Below are 24,969 nucleotides of genomic sequence, written 5' to 3' on the forward strand. Positions count from 1 at the left end.
ACCAAAGGTGAAAGTAATTCAGCTAAGTCAGCTCACACTTGGAAAATTCTTGCAGAGTTTGGCACAATGGAAAGAACAGAGGGTTTGCCTTCCCAAGGCCTAAACTCAGACCCACCAAATTGCCGAGTGACTTTAGGGGTTTTTAACCTCTCTGTGCCCCACTCTACTACCTATAAAGTGGGAACATTGATGCATGGGTGTTGCAACGGTTAGAGATAATATGAATGAATGGGGTCTGGCACACAGACCATAGGCAATAATGGTACTAGTTTCACCAACACTGTTAGTAACCACCAGAACTAATTTAGAAGGGGGCTACATGACCGACAGAACCAGATGTTCTCAGGATTCCTCTGAGATGGAGGACCCTGGAAAGTAAGTGCTGTTCTCTAGAAGGCTCATCGCTGACTCTTGTGTGTTCATCTAGTGATTCTGGTCCTCTCCGCATCGCAAAGACACCATCACCACCCGAGGAGGCCTCACCCATCCCGAGCCCAACAGCTAGTCCCAATCACACGCTGGCGCCTGCGTCTCCCGCACCAGCCAGGCCTAGGTCACCTTCACAGGTAGGAAGAGGTAAAATGTACTGGGGAGAATGCTAGAACTGATGGTGAGGTGATCCCATCTGGGATAATCCCATAGTGCTGCGGCATTAAAAGGAGTTTCCTGTTGGGGAGACTTGGAGGCTGTCGGCATTATGTTGGCTGCTAAGGAATCAACCTCTCCAACTTGGATTCCTGTTTTCTCACATGCCCTGTGTTCGGGTGTGTTGAGACTTCTCTCCACAACCTCAGCTTCCTTAGGCTCACGTGCACTCCTCTCCTCCCACCTCTCGCTCTCAGAAGGGCCCAATCAATGTCATCTTCTCCCTGGACATTCCCTCCTTCTAGCACTTTTGGTCACACTTGTAGAAACTCTGGCCAAGAAAGTTTCACAAGCCTGGTTTATATGCCATTTTACATCTTCTGGTATCACCCACAGTATGCGGCCCATGAGTAGACAATCATCAAAAGTATCTGGAATAAGCCATCGAGAAAAAAGGTGAGGGCTGGAAAAGGTCAACACAGAACAACATTGCCACCCTTGTCTTCCCCACTTAGGGGTGAAGGTGAAATTCCTACAGCAAGAGTTGAAGTTCAAGTCTTTGAAACTAAGGGAAGTGGTGAGAAGGTCCATGGAATAGATCTGTGAAGTCCTTACTTCTCAAAACACTCTAGTAGAAAGTGAAATGCTTGTTCTCTGTGGGTGATCTCACGGAGTCCAGTGAAAAGCTTTCCTGATTATAGTGTCAAAATTCTAATTTCTTGCTGAAATGAGGACTCCCTTTTTGGTTGACTTCACAAAGGGGGCAGCCCTAGTTTAACTTGAGAGGCACAGGCACCTGGCCCTGGCCCTGCTGTGTAGCGCTGGCGTCGAAGTGCACGGGGTTGCACTCCCTGAGTGGTTCTCAGGGGGCCCTTGCTTGTGGGTGCTTCCAGGGTCATGTAGGCAGACTGCACTCTCTACTCAGTCAGGTCCCTTTTTTCTCTGTGCATATCTGAATGTCAGTCACTGCAGCATGTCTGCCCAGCGCTGTTCAGGTGGCATTTCTACACAACTCAGGTGCTATCTTTGCCGAATTAATTTGCTTGTGTCTCTCATGTTTTGTAGACAAGGAAGGGGCCTCCCGTCCCACCGCTGCCTAAAGTCACCCCAACAAAGGAACTCCAGCAGGAGAACATCATCAGTTTCTTCGAGGACAACTTTGTCCCAGAAATCAGCGTGACGACACCTTCACAGGTAAGTGCCTGCTGCAGAGCTGGGATGAGCACACGGGTACCAGGGCAGCGGGATCCTTGGGGACCATCTTTCAAGGTGCCAGATGTCGGAGCCAGCAGCATCACTTCCGGTCTCCTTCCAGGTTGGCCTTAATCACTTGGTATGTCTAAGGCATTCTCAAATGGGAGGCATACACACAGTTTTTGGAAATACCGAAAAGTGTAAAATGAAGAATTTTGACGATTACTTACATCATACCGCCCTCACCTAGACACTAATGCACTTTGGCGTGTTTTCCTTCGGGCTTTGATTTCTAGGTGTGTACCAATGCCATACCACAACATCCAGATTGTATTGTTATGGAATCCTGAGTTTTCTGCTTCAGCTTTTTGAACACTTTTTTCATGTCATGATATTGTCTCTTCCAAAGAAAATGTGGAAGCAGAGTATTCTCTCTGATGGATGGACCAGCCAGTGATTGCGGTCACAGGTCTTTTCTGATTTCCTGTTTCTTCACCAGCACTTCTATGAATGTCAGTATATGTTAATTCATGTTTACAGCCTCAGTTATTTCTTTTACATTGCTTCCTGGTAGAGAATAGGAAAATGAAGTTAAAAGAGGTGAATATTTTCAAGCTGTTTGGCCTTCAGCACAAGTAACTATATCCATTTACATGATTTGGCAAAGACACTTGGGTGCACCTGCTCCGGCTCCAGCTCCCTTGGTAGGCTACAGACCCCTCTCTGCTAGCCACTTGGTTGTCCTGTTGCCTTGAATGAAGATTCTTCACTTCCAGAGCTGTTCCTCATGCCATTGAAGCTATTTTTTTAAATTATTTTTAAATTTTTTTATAAACATATAATGTATTATTACCTCCAGGGGTACAGGTCGGTGAATCGCCAGGTTTACACATTTCACAGCACTCACCATAGCGCATACCCTCCCCAAATACATAACCTGAAGCTATTTTTTTAAGAGTGAGAGTCCCCAGAAACATCCTGCCAATATTACTTACCCCCGGTGGTCTCAGAATCAGAAATAATACCTACATCTTGCAAGAGTTGTGAATGCAGTGCTGTAATTACTGAGTACGTCCATAACGACACTGGGTATCATGTGCTAAGTACAATCACATCCTGTTGATAATAACAGGAATAATGTGCTAATCACAGAGAGCTCAGGAAATAGAAACTCAGAAGAAACGCAAATCAAAATGTGTCATTGCTTTTAAGGGCATTTATGAATAAGGTGCAATAACTTTTAGCTATTGTTTTCCTTCCGTGTTTGGTAGGAGATGGTGAATTGGGTAAGGTAATGGGGCCTTGACATGTGATTTAGCAGCTCCTTTGAAGGGGGAGACGTGCACGTTGATGAGCACACGGACAGATGATGTCTGTGGCTCCACAGATGCCTCCAGAGATAGCGGTCTCGGAGTCAGGTGATCTGACCAGGCACCAGCCATTGTGTGGACCCCAAACTCCGGTTTTCATTCCCAACGTGTCCTCTCCCTTTGATTTGCTAGCAGCTCAGCTTCCTTCTCTTTCTTGCTACATCAGTTTCAGACTGAGAGGTTTAAGGTGATCATATCCTTATCCTTACTCAGGTTGCTTGCCCCTGCACCCTTGGATAGCATGCTCTCAATCCCATCCACTAACGGAACGTGCTCACCTAGAGGCCAGATGCCCTTGGCTGAAGACACCCCCACTTAGCACTGGAAGCAACTGAAGTCGAGGCAACATGGCGCATAGATGAGTTCTAAAGCAAAGCTGGGGGCTCAAGACAGTTTTTTCCTTTAAAATGTTTTGTTATTTGCAGTTGGCTGGCTCACATAAGGTCTTTGGTGGTAGGAAAAAAAAAGAAAGCACTTTTTAAAATCACAAATGCCAGAAGAGTCTCTGAAGTGCTTCTATGAGTGTGAACATTCACAATACTGAGCAGCAGTCATGGGTAAAGTTAAGAGTCCTGGACAGAGGGAGAGGAGGCACCTGTCACAGCAGAAAGGGCTTGGGCTGAGGCTGCCACAGGGACGCCGCTGGCTGGAGGGCAGCCTGCCCCAGCCTGGCTGGTCTTGGCGCACTGCTCCAAAGCCCTGGGGAAGGAAGGAAGACATCGCTTCCCACCCTCTGGACCTTTATAACATGCTTGCTGGGTGTCCCCTCCAGTATGCTAGGTGATTTGGAAAGCACTAACCACCAGAGACCTTGTGGAGGTGCATTTTGGGGATTCAGCTTCATTTATGTTATGTTTTCATTAGGAGGAGGGAGCAGGGAGTTTCTGTGGTTTTTTTCCCACATTTGAAGCGGCGTGGCTGCCGTGTGAACCGTGTGAACCGCAGAGGGTGACCAGGAGCAACTCCGTTGACTAAGCAGCTGTTCATCTCAGGTCACCATGTCAAGAGAGGGTGTGAGGCAGGGATTTATGTTTCAGTTCACTTTCCCCCCAAAGAGTGATACGATGTAGCTTTAGTCAAAATTGCACAGATGTTGCCTTTCCCTCAGTTCCTGTTTCCTCAGTTCCTGTTCCTCTGTAGATATGCTCAGGTATGTGGTCTTTCACGCCTTTTGGGTCACATGCAGCAGTTCCAGAGTTGGCAGATCCGGGTGGGGTCCGCGAACCTCTATTCCTCACAAGTGATGCTGAGGCTGCTGGTCGTGGGACCACTCTGTGAGAACCACTGTTACAGGCCAGGATTTCCAAATGTATGGCCATGAACAAAGTACCACAGTGAATGAACAGATTTCTTCCAGGGAAATACCAGGCTGAGTCAAGGGTATATCATGACTGACCACTTACAGCTGCTCCACTTAAAAATAGTGTGACTTGAAATACTCCATATTTTGCCTGTTGGACTCACTCATACACGTGCATGCTTGTAACATCAGATACGTTGATCAGACTATATGTCAAGCTACGCATTCTAAGTGAATGGACGGTCTCATCAAGACTTTAATGTTTTTATTTTAATTTATTTATTTGGTGGGCAGCAAAGCAAGGTTTATTGAGCGATAGCAAAGTGATAGTACAAACTTCCCGAAGAGGGAGGGGGCCCAAGAGGGTTGCCCTTGGGACTATGCTGTTTTTAAACATGCACAGGTAAATGATGAAAAAGAATAAATAGGAATGCCAGGAGAAAATGAGATGCCAGTTGCACGGAAGCAGAGTATTGGAATTTAGCAAGCTGAGATGTATCCGAAAAGCTTTCCTCCCAGATACATGTATTTATAGTAATAGGGAGTCGTCCCTTTCAGTTTTATGTTGATATTTTTACAAAGCTTATACGGCATTCTACATTGAACAGATAGGTCTGTGTTCCCAGTTTGCTGTTTTTATTCTAAGCTCAGTGGGGAACAACAACGTTTGCATTAATCCCACCCACAAGTTCCAGATGTGGTGACTGAGATATTCCTCACATCTGATGGATTCGTATGTCCCATCCACCAAGCTTCATTGCAGTGACAGTCTCTCTTGAGTTTGTCTTGGGATTTGAAAGGAATCCATCAGACCTACAGAGCCCTCTATTGGCCTCAGACTTCAACTCTATCACAGAATCTTCTCTGAGAGATTTCCTTGCCTGCTAGTAGGGAGAGATCCGTGTGTCAACACAAAAGGGCTGACCTTGCTTCTCTGGTTCTGTGTTTACAAAAATGAAACTGCCAGGGGACAAACCCAGCCCTTTCTATTTTTCCCTCCCAAGAAACTAAATAAGAAGAGGGGTGTGTGTGTGTGTGTGTGTGTGTGTGTGTTTCCTTTGCTAACCTTTTAAAACAGCATTTTCCATCAAGTCCCATAAGATGCTGTGAAAAGAGGTCCTGGTCAGAGGGAGCTGGGAGGGGCTGCATCCCCTTTTGCTTTACATACTTTATGTTAGTGTGTTCAGGGCTCTGAGAAGTTCTGCAACAAAAGCCCTGCTTGTTTAAATCAGAGTTTCTCTAACAGTCTTCCTTTCTTCCCAAAGTACTACTTGTTCCAGGGAAATGGGCATTGGGTGAAACATGTTTAAGAAGTAAGATTTAGAAGGTATTATGTCCCTAGAAACCAAATTTATGGCATAAAAGTAGGATTTTAACAGATCAAGACAGAAAAGGCAATCAGATATTTATGCACAGAGGTATACACACATGCAAGGTTGTTTCTTTTTTCCTTCAAAGTTTTGGACTCCTTTCTCTTCTGACTTTAATTCCATTCATGTTCTCTCTCCTTTCCCACCAGGGCTTTCCATAAGGACATGGCTCTGAGCAAATGTTGGGGGAGGCACTCTGTCCATATAACCAGTTTGAGTCACTTGAACGTATCAGCAATAATCTGGCAGTCAGTCTCATGGGATTCCACACAGGAAATGCCATGCTGGCCAGTGGGAGCAGTCTGCTCACCAGCCACCCTCTTGGAAACAAACCTGGCTACCACATTCCAGGACAACTGGGTGGGCGTGACCCCCAGAGTTCCTCCATATAGAGCAGGTTCCCAGAGTGCTCCAAAGAGGAAAGGTGGGGGCCAGGCCCATGTGGGTCCTGGTGCAGACTTGGGGTGTCCTGATTGGATAGCCTTGCTAGCCACAGCTGCCACCAGAAGAAGAGGACTTAGATATCAGGAAAGGTGCTCAAAGGGGTGAGGCACCCCCTGAGAGGGGCAGGGCTTGGGGTAGGGTCCCTGTTTGCCTATCTACCTCTCACTGGCCAAGAGGAAGACGACATTACACATTTTCGAATTTTTTTTTTTTTCCACAGCAGGCAACCCCCAAGCTATTTGCCTAAATCTTTCCCAACAACGATGCTGTGTTTTTGTTTTTGTTTTGGTTTTTTTTGCTCTTTGATACAGCGTTCTCCTTTACAAACCCAGATGGGTTATCTTTGGTCCATCAGGCTCATTGCTCCAGGCCCATCTTGCCATTCTTGCTGGGAGTGCCTGCTGTGCGGGAAGGCAGGACAACAGCACAGCCCTGCAGTCCCGTGGCTGTGGGCGTCCCGTTAGCACCGTTAATTTTGATACCCTTACATCTCTGCTTTCCAGCCAAATGCTGCATCTCACATTTTAAGTTCATGAAATCATCCTATTTTTCCTAGCCAATCACAAGGAAGTAGATATTCAACTTGCTTGATAAGTTTACAAAAGGGTCTTTTTTGTCTGGTCAGTCCAGACAGAGGTAGTCCCGCGTGCGCGCACCACCCCCCTCCTGGTAGCTGTCACCTGGTCGTGAATACCGCCCTGGCTTTGCTTTTCAACCATAGCTATATTTCTGGGCCAGCTGCCTCTTCTTTCGGTTGATATTTTTTCAAAGTAAACACGTTAGCATTCTTGTAACACAGAAAGAATTAGTAATATGGAAACTGGAACGAGGAAAACAGTGCATTTCAGGCCCCGGTTTGGTGGGTCTGTTGCCCCAGTGGGTCACCCACGGCACCGTGGTTCCTGCAGCAGCCACAGCCAAGTAGTGCTGTGCACCAAGTAGTGAATTTATCCTCTGGGGCCCTGACAATATTCTTAAACCATTGTGTAAGTTAGCCTCACAACCTTCCAAGGTTCTGACTCCTGAACCTCTAAGGATGCCTTGATTTTTTTGCACTCCCCCCGTTTTGCATTTTATAGTCTGCCTCTTTACAAAGCATCCCATGGTATAAAGCTCTTTTGAGATTTTGTGTTGTTGACTATGGTTTCATGGTATGGGTCAAGAGTGGGGGTTAGATGGTGCAGAGAGGCCGGCAAAGGAAGGGGAGAAGGGGATGCAGAAGAATGAGTTGGGGTGAAGGGAAGGAGCTCACAATGGGGAAGCACGTGACTGAAACTGTCCTGTGCACAATGTCCTTCCATTGTGTCTTGACATCATTCCTGTGATTTACAAGTCATTATCCCTACTCTAAAGTTGAGCAGATCTGTCCTCTTTCTGCAACACTGTGGTGTTCCTAGGGCAGACATGGAAAGCAGAAGCCTGTAGACCACACCTGCCAGCATCTTAAGCACCTGGAAGATAGTGGATATTAGGTGTCCAGTAAATTGAACAAATCCATTGTAACTCTTTCTCTCCTTAATGTTCAGGATCCATGTTCTGTAGAAATGTCTTTGGGTTCTATTTATTAGCAAAGTCCTTCGGGTTGTTACATATCAGCGATTATACTAAATTCCAGATGTGGTGGTAGGAGGGTCTTTTTTTATTCAGTGGTCATCACAGAATGTCACTTTAAGCACAGGCCCTATCCCTCTCCCCTCGGTCCCTCTTCTCAGTGCTATCAGTTGTTAGCCTCTTACTCAGAATGTGTGCAAGGCCAACAAGCAAACTCATGAGGTACTACACTAAGGATGGCTGTACCACCTACCACCTTGTTTCCAAACCAACCCCCCTAGGGGAACAGCTCCTTAGAAAGTTTAGTTTGCTGTGTGTCAGCTCATGGAAACATTTGCAGGATTATATAAACAGGCATATAGACCAAATGTGGTAACATTTGTGATAAGCCTAGGTGATGGGTAAACGGATCTTCATTGTATTGTTTTAGTGTTTTTATATAATAAAAGCTGTAGAACAAATACTTGACCATGTCCCATGAAATGGTTGAATGATGTCCCATTCTGTGATTTCAAATCTGAATCTCTCGAGCCCCGGCAGTATACTACAGCTATTACCGTCTCTCACATTAACTGTGATGTACCCATGTGTAGTGGTCTTGTCACAGGCTTCCGGTCATAAAGTTAAGTTCCCTTAGGCCACTGCATGCATTACAAATGAAATGTTAAAACTTTACTCACTGTTATAAATTACAAGCTATTTTGTGACCCTTCCATAAAAGACGTGTTTGTGACATGAAAAATAACTCCCAGTGGGCCTTGTTCCTAAAAAGTTTATTTAAGCTTTCTGTCTTAAGCTTCCTTATCTGACCTCTCTGCCTTACTGGGAAGTTAATAAGTGTCCTGCAAAATATTTAGAATAGAGTAAATGTCCTCAAAATATGTTTAATAAAAAAGGGGCACCTGGGTGGCTCAGTTGGTTAAGCAACTGCCTTCGGCTCAGGTCTTGATCCCGGAGTACGGGGATCGAGCCCTGCATCGGGTTCCCAGCTCCACCGGGAGTCTGCTTCTCCCTCTGACTTTTTCCTCTCTCATGTTCTCTCTCACTGTCCCTCTCTCAAATAAATAAAATCTTTAAAAAAATATGTTTAATAAAAGAATAAAAAGTGAATGCTTGGGAAGAAATAGTACCTTCGGCTTTACTGTCATCTGGATCACTGAAATATTGTGTTACCATTAGGAAATCTGTGTGTGTGTGTGTGTGTGTGTGTGTGTGTGTGTGTCTGCATGCATGCAACCCTGGGGATGTTTTGGAGACTCTAAATAGTTGTGTGACTCTTAATGTTTTTGATGTGAGAACACTTAGTATCTTTTGGGGGGGGGCAAATTTCAAGTGTGTAATACAGTATTTTTACTTACAATCAAGTTTTTACTTAAAACTTAACCAACATCTCCCTATTTCCCCTCTTAAACCCAGGCAGCCACCATTCTACTGTAAATTGAAATCTGTTACCTGGTATGCTTATAAGAATAATGCCATAAAAGGGCATTATTAAATAATAATAGGCGCCTGGGTCATAATAATAGGTGCCATAAAAGGGGCGCCTGGGTGACTAAGTGGGTTAAGCCTCTGCCTTCGGCTCAGGTCATGGTCTCAAGGTCCTGGGATCGAGCCCCGCATCGGGCTCTCTGCTCAGCAGGGAGCCTGCTTCCCTCTCTCTGCCCACTTGTGATCTCTATCAAGTAAATAAATAAAATTGTTAAAAAAAATGCCATAAAGGATGCCTTGTAAACACAAAAAAATAGTCAATTACAGAGAAGCAAAAAGTTTAAACGTGTAGTGATATTTTCCAGCAAAACACACTCTTACGAATGTACTTTTTGTCACGGGGCAGAGGGAGAGGAGAAAGAGACTTAAGCAGGCTCTGCATCCAGCCTAGAGCCGGATGCAGGGCTTGATCTCAGACCATGAGATCATGACCTGAGCCCAAATCAAGAGTCATGCTTAACTGACTGAGCCACACAGGTGCCCCTAAAGTATATATTTTGATAATTTTGAAATATGTGTACACCCATGAAACCATCACCAGGATCAAGATAATGAATATACCTGTCACCCCCAAAGCTCTTTTGTGTCTGTAATCGTCCCTGTTCCTCTCCACATATTGCACTCTCGAGGCAGACACTCATCTTTCTGTCCCTGAATGTTCATTTGCATTTCCTAGAATTTTGTGTAGATGGAATCGTACAGAATGTACCCTTTTTGGTCTGGCTTCTTTTACTCGGCATCGTTATCATGAGGTTCATCCATTTTGTAGCATGTATCAGCAGTTCATTTCTTCTCTTTGCTGAGTACTTTCTATGGACACATCGGGGTTTGAGGGATTTTTCATCTATTGACAGATATTTGGGTTGTTTCCAGGTTTTGGCTATTATATATAAAGGTACTGTGAACATCTGTATCCAAATGTTTGTGTGTACACATGCTTTTATTTCTTTGGGTACCAGATCATATGGGAGGAATAAGTTTAACTTTTCAACCGCCAAACTTCTAAGTGATTATACTATTTGTGTTTCCATCCACATTGCGTAAGCATTTCAGATTCTCCACATCCTTGCCATCACTTGGTATGGCTAGTTTTTTAAATTTTAGCTGTTCTGGTAAGTGTATAGGTTATTTCATTGCAATTTAGTTTAGACTTCCCTAATGGTTAATGATGTTAGGCATCTTTTCATGTACTCATTTGACATCTGCTTACCTTCTTTATTTCCCAGCTCAACTGAGGTATAGTTGACAAATAAAAATTGTATATATTTAAGGTATACAGCTTTATTTTTTGATATATGTACACATTGTGAAATAATCCTCCCAACCCAGCTAATTAACATATCCATCTCTTCAAATAGATACCTTTTTAAAAAAATTATTGTTTTTGATGTGAGAAAAACTCAGTATCTATTTTTTGGCAAATTTCAAGTCTGTAATACACTGTTTTTACTTACAGTCACCATGCTGAATATTATAGATCTCTAGGACTTGGTTAACTGAAACTTTATACCCCTTAACCAACATCTCCCTATTTCCCCTCCTCTTAAGCCCTGGCAATCACGATTCTACTCTCTACTGCCATGATTTTTACTACTTTAGATTTCACATGTAAGTGAGATCAATTGTTTTTCTTTTTTTTTTTTTTTTTTTTTTAAAGATTTTATTTATTTATTTGACAGACGGAGATCACAAGTAGACAGAGAGGCAGGCAGAGAGAGAGGGAAGCAGGCTCCCTGCTGAGCAGAGAGCCCGATGCGGGACTCGATCCCAGGACCCTGAGATCATGACCTGAGCCGAAGGCAGTGGCTTAACCCACTGAGCCACCCAGGCGCCCCTAGATCAATTGTTTTTCTGTGTCTGGCTTAATTTACTTAGCATAAAAACTTCTGCACAACCAACGAAACAACCAAGAGTTATAAAGGCAACCTAAGGAATGGGAGAAAATATTTGCAAACATCTATCTGAAATATATAAGGAACTCACACAATGCAATAGCAAAAAAATAAAATAAAAATAAAAATAAAATATTTGGATTTAAAAATGGATAAGGGACCCAAATAGACATTTCTCCACAGAAGCCATACAGGTTGTTAACAGGCATATGAAAAGGTGCTCAGCACCACTAACCACTGAGAAACATAAATCAGAATCACAATGAACTCTCACCTCAAACCTGTTAGAATGGCTATCACCAAAAAGACAAGAAATTGCAAGTGTTGGTTGCAATTTCTGTTTATACACTGTTGATGGGAACGGAAATTGGTAGAACTACTACGGAAAACAGTATGGAGTTTCCTCAAAAAATTAAAAATAGAACTACTTGATGATCCAACAATCCCACTTCTGGGTACTTATCTAAAGGAAATGAAATCACAAATGGTCACTGCAGCATTATTCGTGAGGGACAATACAAGGAAACAACCTAAGTGTCCGTCAGTGGATGAATGAGTAAAGAAAATGTGTATATACACAGTGGAATATTCAGCCTTAAAAAAGTGAGTCCTGCCATTTGTGACATTATGGATAAGTCCAGAGGACATTCTGACACCAGTGTGTCATCACTGGTGTCTGTGAAAAACTTCTGTTGTTGTATTTACTTCTTTGATTGAGTTTTGAGAATCCCTTATACATTCTGGATGCAAGTCTTTTATCAGATAGATGATTTACAAATATTTACTCCCAGTATGTGACTTACCTTGTCATTCAAATTGTCTTGTCATTTTCAAATACTTTTTGTACATCTATCAGGATTTTGAAGAGAGTTTTTGAAGAGTAGAATGTTTTTATTTTGGTGGAGTCCATGTATTTCTTTTTCCAGAATTAGACATTTCATGTCTTATCTAAAAAAATCTTTGTCTAACCAGGGTCACAAAGATTGTCTCCTGTGTTCTCTTCTAGAAGTTTTATGGCATAAGGTGTTACAGTTAGGGTCTGTTACCGATTTTGAGTTAATTTTTTAATATGGTTTAAAGTATGGGTTGAAGTTTATTTCTTCACAAATGATGTGTGATTGTTGGAAAGTCTATCCTTATTCTACTAAATTGCCTTTATACCTTCGTGGAATATTAGTTATCCATATGTGTGGTTCTGTTTCTAAACTTAATGGTTTTTCCGTTGATCCATTTGCCTATCTTTTATGTCAGTACCATATTATCTTGATTACTGCCACTTTATGTAAAGCTGTCTTGAAATCAGATAAGATTAGTCCTTCAACTTTGTTATTCTTTTTCAGTGTTGTTTTGGCTATTCTAGATCCTTTGAATTTCCATATGGATTTTAGAATCGATATGTAAATTTCTACAAAAACACCTTCTGGGATAATTTATTAGATTCCTAGGACTGTTTTAACAAAGAACCATGAACTGGGTGGCCTATACCAACAGACATTTATTGTCTCACAGTTCTGGAGGCTAGACATCCACAGTCAAGGTCATGATCAAGTCTGAGATTAGCATGACCGTGCTTCTTCTGAAGGTCTGGGTGGATCTTTTCTTGCCTGTCTCTCCTGGTGGTTGCTGGCAGTCCTTGGTGTTCCAAGGCACCTAGAACATTATTCCAATCTCTGCCTCGGTCATCACACTGTATTTTCCCTGTGTGTCTGTGTGGTCTGTGCTCTGTATCCTCACATGGCATTCTCCTTATGTCTGTGTATCCTAATTTCTCTGTTCTCATAAGCTCACTGGTCATTGCATTAAGGCCCATCCTAATTCAGTATGACTGTCTCAATTTCATTGCATCTGCAAAGGTTCTTTTTTCAAATAACATCACATTCACAGGTTCCTTGTGATCATGAATTTTGGGGGCATGCGGCATGGTATTCAACCCAGTACAGATACTGGTTGGTATTGCATTGAATCTGAAGATCAGTTTTGGGAGCATTGACATCTTAATAATACTGTATTATGTGACCCATAAACATAGAATAGCTCTCCCTTTACTAAGGGTTTCTCTGATTTATCTTTGCTGTGCTTTATAGTATTCTGTATACAGGTATTTCTCATCTTTGGTTGGGTTTATCTCTAAGTATTTAATATTTTTAGTGCTATTGTAAGTCATATTTTTAAAATTTCATTTTCTACTTGTTCATACCGTTACATATAAATACAACTGATTTTTGTGTATTAATGCCATATCCTGCAACCTTTGTTTAACCTCTATATTAGTTCCTGTGTAACTTTTTTTTAATAGATTTCCATGAATTTTCTTGTATAAGCGATCATATCTTCTGTGAATAAAGAAGATTCTTTTACTTTTTCTTTTTATTCTGGATGCCTTTTATTTCTTTTTTCTGCTTATTTTAATTTCACTGTCTAGCGCTGCCAGTGTATTATTGAATAGAAATGGTGAGGCAGCCATCCTTGTCTTGATATTAGGGGAAAAGCATCCAGTGTTTCATTATTAAACATGGTGGTAGCTGTCGGTTTTCATAGATACTCTTATCAGGTTGAGGAATTTGTCTTTTTTCCCTACTTTGTTGAGAGTTTGAACAGGAATGAATGTGGATTTTTTCAAATACTTTTTCTGCATCTATCAAGATGATCATATGAGCTTTTTTTTTTTTTAGTTTGTTAATATGATGAATTACATTCATTAGTTTCATGTGTTAAGTTAATCATGCATTCCTGAGATAAATACCAGTTGTCATGATACAATTCATTTTTATATATATTTTCATTCAGTTTGTTAAATCTTTCTCTAGCATTTTTGCTTTTGTGTTGATGAAGAACATCAGTCCATGGGGTGTTGTTTTATTCATTTCACTCTGATTTGCACAATTTTCCCCATTTCTATTTAGAATATTATTTGCTGTGTGTATTTCCCCCCCTAGTTTGCAAGGTAGAAGCTGAAGTTACTGATTTGAGACCTTCCTTCTTTTCTTATATAGGGATTTAGTGCTATAAATTTCCCCTAAATACTGTTTTAGCAGCATCTCACAAATTTTGTTGTGTTGTCTTTATTCTCATTCAATTCAAGATAATTTCTAACTTCCACTTTGATTTCTTCTTTTGGTTTCTTTTATCAGCTTATTTTTGTAATTTTGTCAATTCCAGAGATAATTCTCTTACTGATTGCAAACTTAATTCCACTGTTGTCAGAGAGCATACTTTGTGTGACTTGAATGTTTTTAAATTTATTGAGACCTGTTCATTGTTCCAGAATAGTGTCTATTATGTTCCATGTTCTGCAGGCGCTTGAGAAGAATGTGTATTCTGCTATTTTAATGGAATGTTTTGTAAATGAGGTCAGATTGGGTCTTGGTGTTTTCTGTATCTTCTATAACTTTGTTGAAGGTCTAGTGAAATCTCCCCTACAATGTTGTGCATTTTTGAAATTCCCTTTTGCTATTTTCTTGGTTCCTCATGTATCTTCATGCTCTATGATTGAATGCATAAATATTTAGAATTAATGTCTTTTTGTATTAGGAAATGAACTTCTTTATCCCTAATAATATTCTCTGATTTGAAATCTACTTTTCTTGACATTAGTATAACTATTTGAGCTGTCTTTTGGTCAGACTGGTATATTATATCTTTCTTCATCCTCTTACTTTTAACCTATTTGTGTCTCTGTATTTGAAATCAGTTCTTAGAGGCAGTATCTATTGAGTCTTGCTTTCTTAGTCCAATCTAATAACCTCTGCTTTTCATTATATTATTTAGACCAGTTTCATTCAAGGTAGTTATTCACATGGTGAAGATTAAACCTAGCACTTCGATATTTGTTTTCTATCATGCCATCTATTTTAGCCTCCTTCCTCCTTTTGCTGCTTTCTTTTAAATTAATTGATTATTTTTATTACTCTCTTTTATTTTATTAGCTATAACTTGTTTTCTTATTTTAGTAGTTGCTTCACAGCTTGAAGTACATGTTTTAATTTATTACAATCTACCTTCAAATAGTATGACACCATTTCAGGTATAGTATTTCAGGTGTAATATAAGAAAATTCACAATAATATATATACATTTCCCCCCTTCTGATTTTTCTACTATTTTTGTTATAGATTTTACTTTTTTCCCCCTAGATTTTATTTTTTAATGTAAAAATAACTTAATGTTGCTTATTTTTAAATTGCATTATATTAGTCACCATACAGTACATCATTTGTTTTTGATGTAGTATTTCATGATTCATTGTTTGCGTATAATACCCAGTGCTCCATGCAATCCGTGCTCTCCTTAAGACCCATCACCAGGCTCACCCATCCCCCACCCCCTCCCATTTAAAAGCCTCAGTTTTGTTTCCTGGAGGCCATAGTCTTTCATGGTTCATCTCCCACTCTGATTTCTCTCCCTTCATTTATTTGTTCCTGCTTCTAATGCCCTCCATGCTATTCCTTATGTTTCATAAATAAGTGAAACTATATGATAATTGACTTTCTTTGTTTGACTTATTTCACTTAACATAATCTCCTCAAGTCCCATCCATGTCGATGCAGATGTTAGGTATTCATCCTTTCTGATGGCTGAGTAATATTCCATTGTGTGTATGGACTACATCTTCTTTATCCATTCATCTGTTGAAGGGCGTCTTGGCTCTTTCCACAGTTTGGCTATTGTGGACATTGCTGCAACGAACTTTGGGGTACAGATGGCCCTTCTTTTCACTACATCTTTATCTCTGAGGTCAATACCCATTAGTGTAATTGCAGGGTCATAGGGTATCTCTGTTTTTCATTTTTTGAGGAACCTCCGCACTGCTTTCCAAAGTGACTGTACCAGTTTGCATTCCCACCAACAGTGTAAGAGGGTTCCCCGTTCTCCACATCCTCTCCAACACTTGTTGTTTCCTGTCCTGTTGATTCTGGCCATTCTAACTGGTGTAAGTTAGTATCTCAATGTGGTTTTGATTTGACTTTCCCTGATGGCTAATGATGATGAACATTTTTTTCATGTGTCTGTTAGCCATTTGTATGTCTTCTTTGGAATGTCTATTGGTATGTCTGCTTACGTCTTCGGCCCATTTTCTGACATAATTATCTGTTTTTTGGGTGTTGAGTTTAAGAAGTTCTTTATAGATCTTGGGTATCAGCTCTTTGTCTCTAGTGTCATTTGCAGATATCTCCTCCCATTCTGTGGGTTCCCTCTTTGTTTTTTTTGATTTTCCTTTGCTGTGCTGAAGCTTTTTTATCTTGATGAAGTCCCAGAAGTTCATTTTCACTTTTGTTTCCTTTTGCCTTTAGAGATGTGTCTTGAAAGAAGTTGCTGTGGCTGATGTCAAAGAGGTTACTGCCTTTGTTCTCCTCTAGGATTTTGATGGTTTTCTGTCTCACATTAATGTCTTTCATCCATTTAGACTTTATCTTTGTGGATGGTGTAAGAGAATGGTGGAGTTTCATTCTTCTGTATATAGCTGTCCAATTTTCCCAACACCATTACTAAAGAGACTTTTTTCCACCGGATATTTTTTCCTGCTTTGTCAAAGATTAGTTGACCACAGAGTTGAGAATTCATATCTGGGCTCTCTATTCTGTTCCATTAGTCTATGTATCTGTTTTTGTGCCAGTACCATGATGTCTTGGTGGTCATGGCTTTGTAATCTAGCTTGAAATCAGGCAGTTTGATGTCCCCAGCTTTGTTTTCTTTTTCAACATTTCCTTGGTGATTTGGGGTCTTTATTGCACCATACAAAATTTAGAATTGTTTGTTCTGGCACTTTGAAAAATGCCTTGGTATTTTGATGGGATGGCATTGAAATTATAGATTGCTCTGGGCAGCACAGACATTTTAACAATGTTTATTCTTCTGATCCACGAACGTGGGATGTTTTTCCATCTTTTTGTGTCTTCTTCAATTTCTTTCATGAGCATTTTATAGTTCCTAGAGTATAGAACCTCTTTGGTTAGGTTTATTCCAAGGTATCTTATGATTCTTGGTGCTAATGTAAATGGAATCAATTCTCCAATGTCTCTTTCTACAGTTTCATTGTTAGTGTATAAGAAAGCAACTGATTTCTGTGCATTGATTTTGTATCCTGCCAAATTATTGAATTGCTGTATGAGTTCTAATAATTTGGGAATGGAGACTTTTGGGTTTTCCACATATAATATAACATCATCTGCAAAGAGAGTTTGACCTCTTTGCCAATTTGAATACTTTTTATTTCTTTTTGTTGTCTGATTGCTGTTGCTAGGTGGCAATAGTGGCAAGAGTGGGCATTCTTGTTGTGTTCCTGATCTCAGTGAGAAAGCTCTTGGTTTCCCCATGGAGAATGTTATTTGGTGTGTGGTTTTCATAGATGGATTTTATGGAATTGAAGAATATTCCCTCTATCCCTGTACTCTTGAAGAGTTTTAATCAGGAATAGATGGTTGTTTTTGTCAAATGCTTTTTCTGCATCAGTTGAGAGGTTAACGTGGTTCTTCTGTCTTCTCTTATTTATGTGTCCTATCACATTGATTGATTTGTGAATGTTTAGCCACACTTGTATTCTAGGGATAAATCCAACCTGGTCGCGGTGGATAATCCTTTTCGGGTACTGTTGGATCCTATTAGCTAGGATCTTGTTGAGAATTTTGGCATCATATTCATCAGGGATATTGTTCTGAAATTCTCCCTTTTTTTGGGGTCCTTGACTGGTTTTGAGATCAAGGGTAATGCTGGCCTTATGAAAAGAGTCTGGAGGTTTTCCTTCTGTTTCTATTTTTTTGAAACAGCTTCAGGAGAATTAAAATGATTTCTTCTTTGAATGTTTGGTAGAATTCCCCAGGGAATCCATCAGGCCCTGGACTCTTGTTTTTTGGGAGGTTTTTGATCACTGCTCTAATCTCATTACTAGTTATTGGTCTATTCAGGTTGTCAATTTCTTTCTGTTTCAGTCTTGGAAGTTTATGGGTTACCAGGAATGCATCCATTTCGTCTAGATTGCTTAACTTATTGGCATATAGCTTTTGATAATAATTTCTGATGATTGTTTCTATTTCCTTGATGTTAGTCATGGTCTCACCCCTTTCATTCATAATTTTATTAATTTTGGTCCCTTCTCTTTTCTTTTGGATTAATCTGGCCAGTGGTTTATCGATCTTATTGAGTCTTTCAAAGAACCAGCTTCTAGTTTTGTTGATGTGTTCTACTATATCTCTGGTTTCTAATTTATTGATTTCTGCTCTAATCTTAATTATTTCCCTTCTTGTGCATGGGGTAGGCTTAAATTATTTTTGATTCTCCAGCTCTTTAAATAGTGTGAAGAGAGTTTGTATATTCAGGATTTTTCTTTTTCTTTCTTTCTTTTCTTTTTTTTTTTTTTTTTAATGAGTCATGGGTGGCTATGTATTTCCCCCTTCGGACCATCTTTGCCATATTCCATAGGTTTTGCAGTGATGTGTCTTTGTTCTCATTTGTTTCCATGAATTGATTATGTTCTTCTTTTATTTTCTGATTTACTGGAACATTTTTTTTTTTAAGATTTTATTTATTTATTTGACATACAGAGATCACAAGTAGGCAGAGAGAGATAGAGGAGGAAGCAGGCTCCCCGCTGAGCAGAAAGCCCTATGTGGGGCTTGATCCCAGGACCCTGGGCTCATGACCAGAGCTGAAGGCAGAGGCTTTAACTCACTGAGCCACCTAGGCACCCCTTTATTGGAACATTCTTGAGCAGGATGGTCTTTAGCTTCCAAGAGTTTGTATTTCTTCCAACTTTTTCTTGTGATTGAGTTCCAGTTTCATAGCATTGTGGTCTGAGAATATGCCGGGAATATCTGAATCTTTTGGTACCAGTTGAGACATGATTTGTGACCCAGTTTGCAATCTATTTTAGAGAAAGTTCCATGCATTCTTCTCAACCATGCATGGAACCATGCATGTTGCTTTAGGGTAGAATGTTCTGTATATATCTATGAGATCCATCTAGTGCAAAGTGTCATTCAAAGCTCCATTTCTTTGTTGATTTTCTGCTGAGTTGATCTGTCTATTGCTGAGAATGGAGTGTTAAGGTCTCTTACAATTAATGTATTATTACCAATATGTCTCTTTATTTTGATTAACAGTTGTCTTATGTTGTTGGCTGCTCCCATGTTGGGGGCATAGATATTTACAATTGTTAGATCTTCTTGTTGGGTAGACCCTTTAAGAATGATATGGTATCCTTCTGTATAGAGATACAACTACAATCTTTAGCTTAAAATGTTATTTGTCTGATATGAGAATTGCTGCACCAGCTTTCTTTTGAGGTCCGTTGGCATGAAACACAGTTCTCCATCCCTTCACTTTCAGTCTAGATGTATCTTTAGGTTCAAAATGAGTCTCTTGTAGACAGCATAGTCTTTTTATCCAATCTGCAGCCCTGTGCTGTTTTATGGCAGCATTTAGGCCATTCATATTGAGAGTAATTATTGACAGATAAGATTTTATTGTCATTATGTTGCCTGTGATGTCCTTGTTTCTATGGATTGTCTCTGTATATCTCTGCTCTTTATCACTCTTGGGGTCTTTCTCCTTTTATAGAACACCTCCCCCCACAATATTTCTTGCAGGGCCGGCCTAGTGGTCATATATTTTTTTAATCTCCTCCAGTCCTGGTAGCTTATCTCCACATCTCTTCCGAATGACAGCCTTGCTGGAAAAAGAATTCTTAGCTGCATATTCTTCTCATTCAATACCCTGAATATGTTTTGCCAGCCCTTTCTGGCTTGCCAGGTCTCTGTGGACAGGTCTGACATTATTCTGATATTCCTCCCTTTGTACATAAGGAGTCTCTTCCCCCTAACTGCCCTTAAAATAGTTTCCTTGGTTCTAAGATTTATGTGTTTTACTATTACATGCCTGGGGGTTGATCTGCCCTCATTGATCTTAGGGGGGTGTCCTCTTTGCCTCTAAGACACAATTACTTGTTTCATTCCCCAGATTAGGGAAGTTCTCAGGTATAATTTGGTCAAATATATCTTCTAGTCCTTTCTCTCTCCCTTCACCCCCACTTAGGGATCCCAATAATTCTGACATTGGAATGTTTCATGGTGTCATTTATTTCTCTAATTCTGTTTTCATGGATTTTAAGCTGTTTGTTTCAGGCCTCCTCCTGCTCCTTCTTTTCTATTAGCGATCTAGATCTTTTCTAGATCACTAATTCGTTCTTCTGCTTCATTTATCCTACCTGTTAGAGTATCTGGATTAGATTGTATCTCATTGATAGCATTTTAAATTTCTGTCAGATCTGCTCTCACTTCTTCCCTTCATCTATGTTGCCATTAATAGTGTCTCCAGCCTGACTGTGGTCTACCCTGAAGTGTATCTCTGACATATTGCATGGATCCATATCCACTAGATCTGCTGGAGAGGCCATTGTCTCTGGTTCTTTCTTTGTTGGGGGTTCCTCTTCTTCATCATTCTGTTGAATTGTTGTTGAGGGGATGTACAGCTGAAAATATCAACCACTATCTGGGCAAGGTGCACCCCCTTGACTGATGGTCCTCTGCCCCCGTAGAGATCGAAATGTGTGTAATCTTACATCTCTGACTGGTTGCATGGGTGTTGCCATGTTACTTTGTTATCTTTGTTTAAGCAATCAATTATCTTTTAAGGAGATTTAAATAACTAAAGTCATATATTCTTACCTACATAGTTACTATTTCTCATTCCTTTGGCGCTTGTCATTTCCTTGTATAGATATATATTTCCATCTAGTATCACTTATTGTGGCTGAATAATGTCCTTCAAGTTAGTGTAGTATGGATCTGATGGCAGTGAGTTCTTTCTTTTTTATGTATGAACAAATAGTCATCTCATTTTTGTTTTCAAAAATATTTGCAAGGGGCACAGAATTCTAAGTTTCTTTCTCTCAGTACTTTAAAGATATTGCCTCACCATCTTTTTGTTTGCATTATTCCTGGTGATAAATCTGCTATTATTCTTAGTCTTTTCCTCTGTGAAGTAATAAATTTTTTTTCTCTGGCCAATTTTAAGAATTTCTCTTTAACATGGGTTTTGAGAAAGGTAGTCATGTTGTGCCCAGATGCACTCCCTGTGTCTCCCACATTCCTTGACCAGTGGTTGCCCCAAAGCTTTTGCTCTTCATGGTGAGTGGCAGGATTACAAAAAAGCAAGTCAACCATGCAAGCCTATTTCAGGCCTTTGCTTGCATGACACTTACTAACAACCATTGGCTGAAGAATGACAGATGGTCATCCCCAAGGCAAGGGATAAGGAAGTAAATGCCATCCATTAGGAGGCCATGGCAAGTAGGCATAAAGATTATGGTCAAATGATACACCTCTACTGGAAGAAGTTCAGTATTTCAGATATAAGCTTAGATGTTCCTAGTGGAAGACACTTCATGAAATATAGTGTAGAAGATTATTATAATTGGTAGGATTTTCCCATTGGATATTTTCCCCCTTTGGTTTATACATCTAGTCTTCTTTCTTAAGAGCACATTCTAGGTCACCTCTTCTAGAATTTTTTTTTTTTAAGATTTTATTTATTTATCTGACACAAAGAGATACAGAGTACAAGCAGGGTGAGCAAGAGGCAGAGGGAGAGCAAGAAGCAGATGCCCCACTGTGCAAGGAGCTGGACATGGGACTCGATCCTAGGATCCTGGGTTCATCACCCAAGACAAAGGCAGATGCCCAACAGCCTGAGTCACCCAGGTGCCCTTACCTCTTCTAGACTTTTAATGGTAAGACAGTACTTAAGCTCTAGCTTACAAGAGCTTAAGAATGTTGGGACCATATCAGATCTATTCTAATGGCAACACAGGTAGAAGGAATGAGAGATTAGTTTTCTTTTATAATGTTAAGTGAAATTACATGTCACTGTGATTCAACATGTAATGACAGATTTGTCATTTTATAAGGGAATATTACATCACCAGGCAACTCCTTTTTTGTTCTTTTTGTAGTTCTGTCTAACTACTCTTTGATGTGAATGCCTTAAGGGTAACACTCAACAATTCAGGGTGCAAAACCAAATAGAATTTGAGTTTGAAGACGCCAACAGCACATTTTGAAGGCAGCCACACGGGTATTATGGATATTTGAAGACCGTGGTTTTACACAGACACACTTCATTACCAATATAATTAATAACCACGTAGCTTCCATTTCCATTTAGAGTATCTCCTATATAGTATATACGGTGGATTCCTTGTCTTTACTACTCAGGGTACTCTTGCTAGGTTGTATCACTCACATTTTATGCATGAAGAAATGGAGGCTCAAAGAAGGTGAACGAGGGGTGCCTGGGTGGCTCAGTCAATTAAGCATCTGCCTTCGGCTCAGGTCATGATCCCAGAGTCCTGGGATCGAGTCCTGCATCAGGCTTCCTGCTTAACCAGGAGCCTGCTTCTCTCTCCCTCTCCCCTACTTGCTCTCTCTCTCTCTCTCTCTGAAATAAATAAGCAAAATATTAAAAAAAAAAAGAAAAGAAACTGAACTAATTGCCCAGAGAGACACAGCTAGCAAGTGGCAAAACTGTGTGTAAACCCAGATCCATCGCAAAGTCTAAGCATAGCTCCATATAGTCTTTTCATCCCTGATGTCTAAATTCCCATCTGAAGTTCCTAAGGGGGGGTCCATTATGCTCACGGAGGATTAATGGACATATTTGGAGGGGTTAATATTTTATGAAGCATTTACAGAGTGTCAGGAATTCCTCTGCAGGTCTCAGGGTGCCTTTTGAGAGATGGGGAACCAGGTCTTAGTAGCAGTCTGGAATAGCATCAGAGTCAAAGGCATCCAGCTGTTTCAGTCCTACCTCAGCTGCACTACAGCTGAGGGAACCAGGACAGTAGCTAAGTTCATTTAGCCCATTGTCCTCATCCCAGATGGAGAAATGATGCCACTACCCCAGAATTTTGTAAGGATTAGATGATGAAAGTGAAATAAATACATTTGAGGACTCTAGGAAGGTAATTCTTTGAAGACAATAACAGTGTTATGGGGTTGTTATCATTAGACGGCAGCAAAGTGCCCTAACCTGAGTTAATATTTATATATATTAAGTTCTCAGAACAGTGTCTAGCACATTCAGAATGAATATAGGTATTCACAGAATTTCACAAAAAAATATGATTTGTCTTAGTATAAATGTTGGTGAGAAACAGAACTGATGCAGATTTGAATAGGGGCCGAAGGAATCTGTTGATAGTTTTGTGATTGTAATTATTAAAGAAACAGGGATCTCAGAATAGCATTATCCTTGTGAAATTTTAAAAGTGTTTAAGAATAATTATGCTGCAAAGTAGATAGCTCAAAACCTGTAGCATGATATCGAAACAGATTTCCTACTCCAGTGAGTATGGATACTAAAAAAAGTATTATCTTTTATATCTCAAAGTTTTACATACAGTTTTAAATTTTATGTCTATGATTGATATTAATTACGCTTAATTTAGGCTGAGATCATGATAGAAGTGTCATGAGATTGAGCCCCATGTGGGGCTTCTCACTCAGTGTGTAGTCTGCTTGGGGTTCTCTCCCTTTTCCCTCTGCCTCTCAACCTGTTCATGTGTGTGCACTTGCTCTCTCTCAAAGAAAATAAACAAACAAATAAATAAGATCTTTCTCTGAACATCCTTATTCTTTTTTTTTTAAAGATTTTATTTATTTATTTGAGAGAGAAAGGGAGAGAGGGAGGGAGAAGGAGAAGCAGGCCCCCCACTGAGCAGGGAGCCTGATGTGGGACTCCATCCCAGGACCTTGAGATCATGACCTTAGCCAAAGGCAGACGTTTAACCGACTGAGCCACCAGGTGCCTCTGAACATCCCTATTCTTATATGTGCTTTATTCATGATTGTGACCTTTCAATTACTAGGTAAAAGATGGTCAAAATTGAAGCTTATATCAAATATTAAACACATGTAACTTGATTCTGTGAAAACTGACCCAGTTCTATTCACCATGGTAGTTTATGGAGACTTTATTTCATCTCTGACCCTTCTTATGTAACTTGAGCCAGGGTTAGGCTAACTTCAAAGCCCATGTTATTTTTTAATATCATGATAAGTGAACAAATATTAATGTTCAGTATTTTAAATGTTTTGCTATTATCATAGCAGGACTCTTATCCTAGGTCTTATTTGTTTTACCTCTTTCTAAACCATGAATATTATTTTCCAGCGGCTGTTGGGAGACATGGTTGTTTCCCCATGTCTTCCCTTTCGCCCTCCCTCCCTCATATACACAGTGGAGACCAACAGCATTATGGATGAAGAATGATCATACAATAATTAGATCAAAGGACAGGGTCCCTCCAAGGGCATGAGGCAGGTGGATGTAGTCACAATAGACTGTGTCCCTTCCTTTTTACATACTAACTACACAGGGGATATTATGGCGTGGGCTACAGGAATGGATCCAAGCCATCTGATCATCTGTAATTCTTGATCGGAGATTTCTGAACTAGCAAAGGGGAGTCCTTGGATACTGGTGGCATCAGGACATACCTCTCAGACATTCTCTTCATTGGCTGGATTCAGACCAGGACAAGGAGAAGATTTTTTTTTTTTAATTTTTATTTTATTTATTTGACAGAGATCATAAGTAGGCAGAGAGGCAGGCAAAGAGAGAGAGAGGAGGAAGCAGGCTCCCTGCTGAGCAGAGAGCCTGATGCAGGCCTCAATCCCAGAACCCTGGGATCATGACCTGAGCCGAAGGCAGAGGCTTTAACCCACTGAGCCACCCAGGCGCCCCAGGACAAGGAGAGGAATTAAAAGCCAGGTCACGTTCCT

At 40.4% G+C, this 24,969-nt stretch overlaps 1 protein-coding gene across 3 annotated transcripts in view; it reads left to right on the top strand.

Annotated features, from left to right (window-relative positions):
• The window catches only part of AMPH (amphiphysin), a 259,498-nt gene that overhangs the window by 182,496 nt on the left and 52,033 nt on the right, over positions 1–24,969 (top strand). For all 3 annotated transcript variants that reach the window (XM_047695519.1, XM_047695517.1, XM_047695518.1), the window contains exons 10-11: positions 428–566; positions 1,651–1,779. In XM_047695519.1, coding sequence (XP_047551475.1) covers positions 428–566; positions 1,651–1,779 — 268 coding nt within the window. The remainder of the gene's footprint in view (positions 1–427; positions 567–1,650; positions 1,780–24,969) is intronic.

This window comes from Lutra lutra, chromosome 11 (genome assembly GCF_902655055.1).
Source record: "Lutra lutra chromosome 11, mLutLut1.2, whole genome shotgun sequence".
Lineage (NCBI taxonomy): Eukaryota > Metazoa > Chordata > Mammalia > Carnivora > Mustelidae > Lutra > Lutra lutra.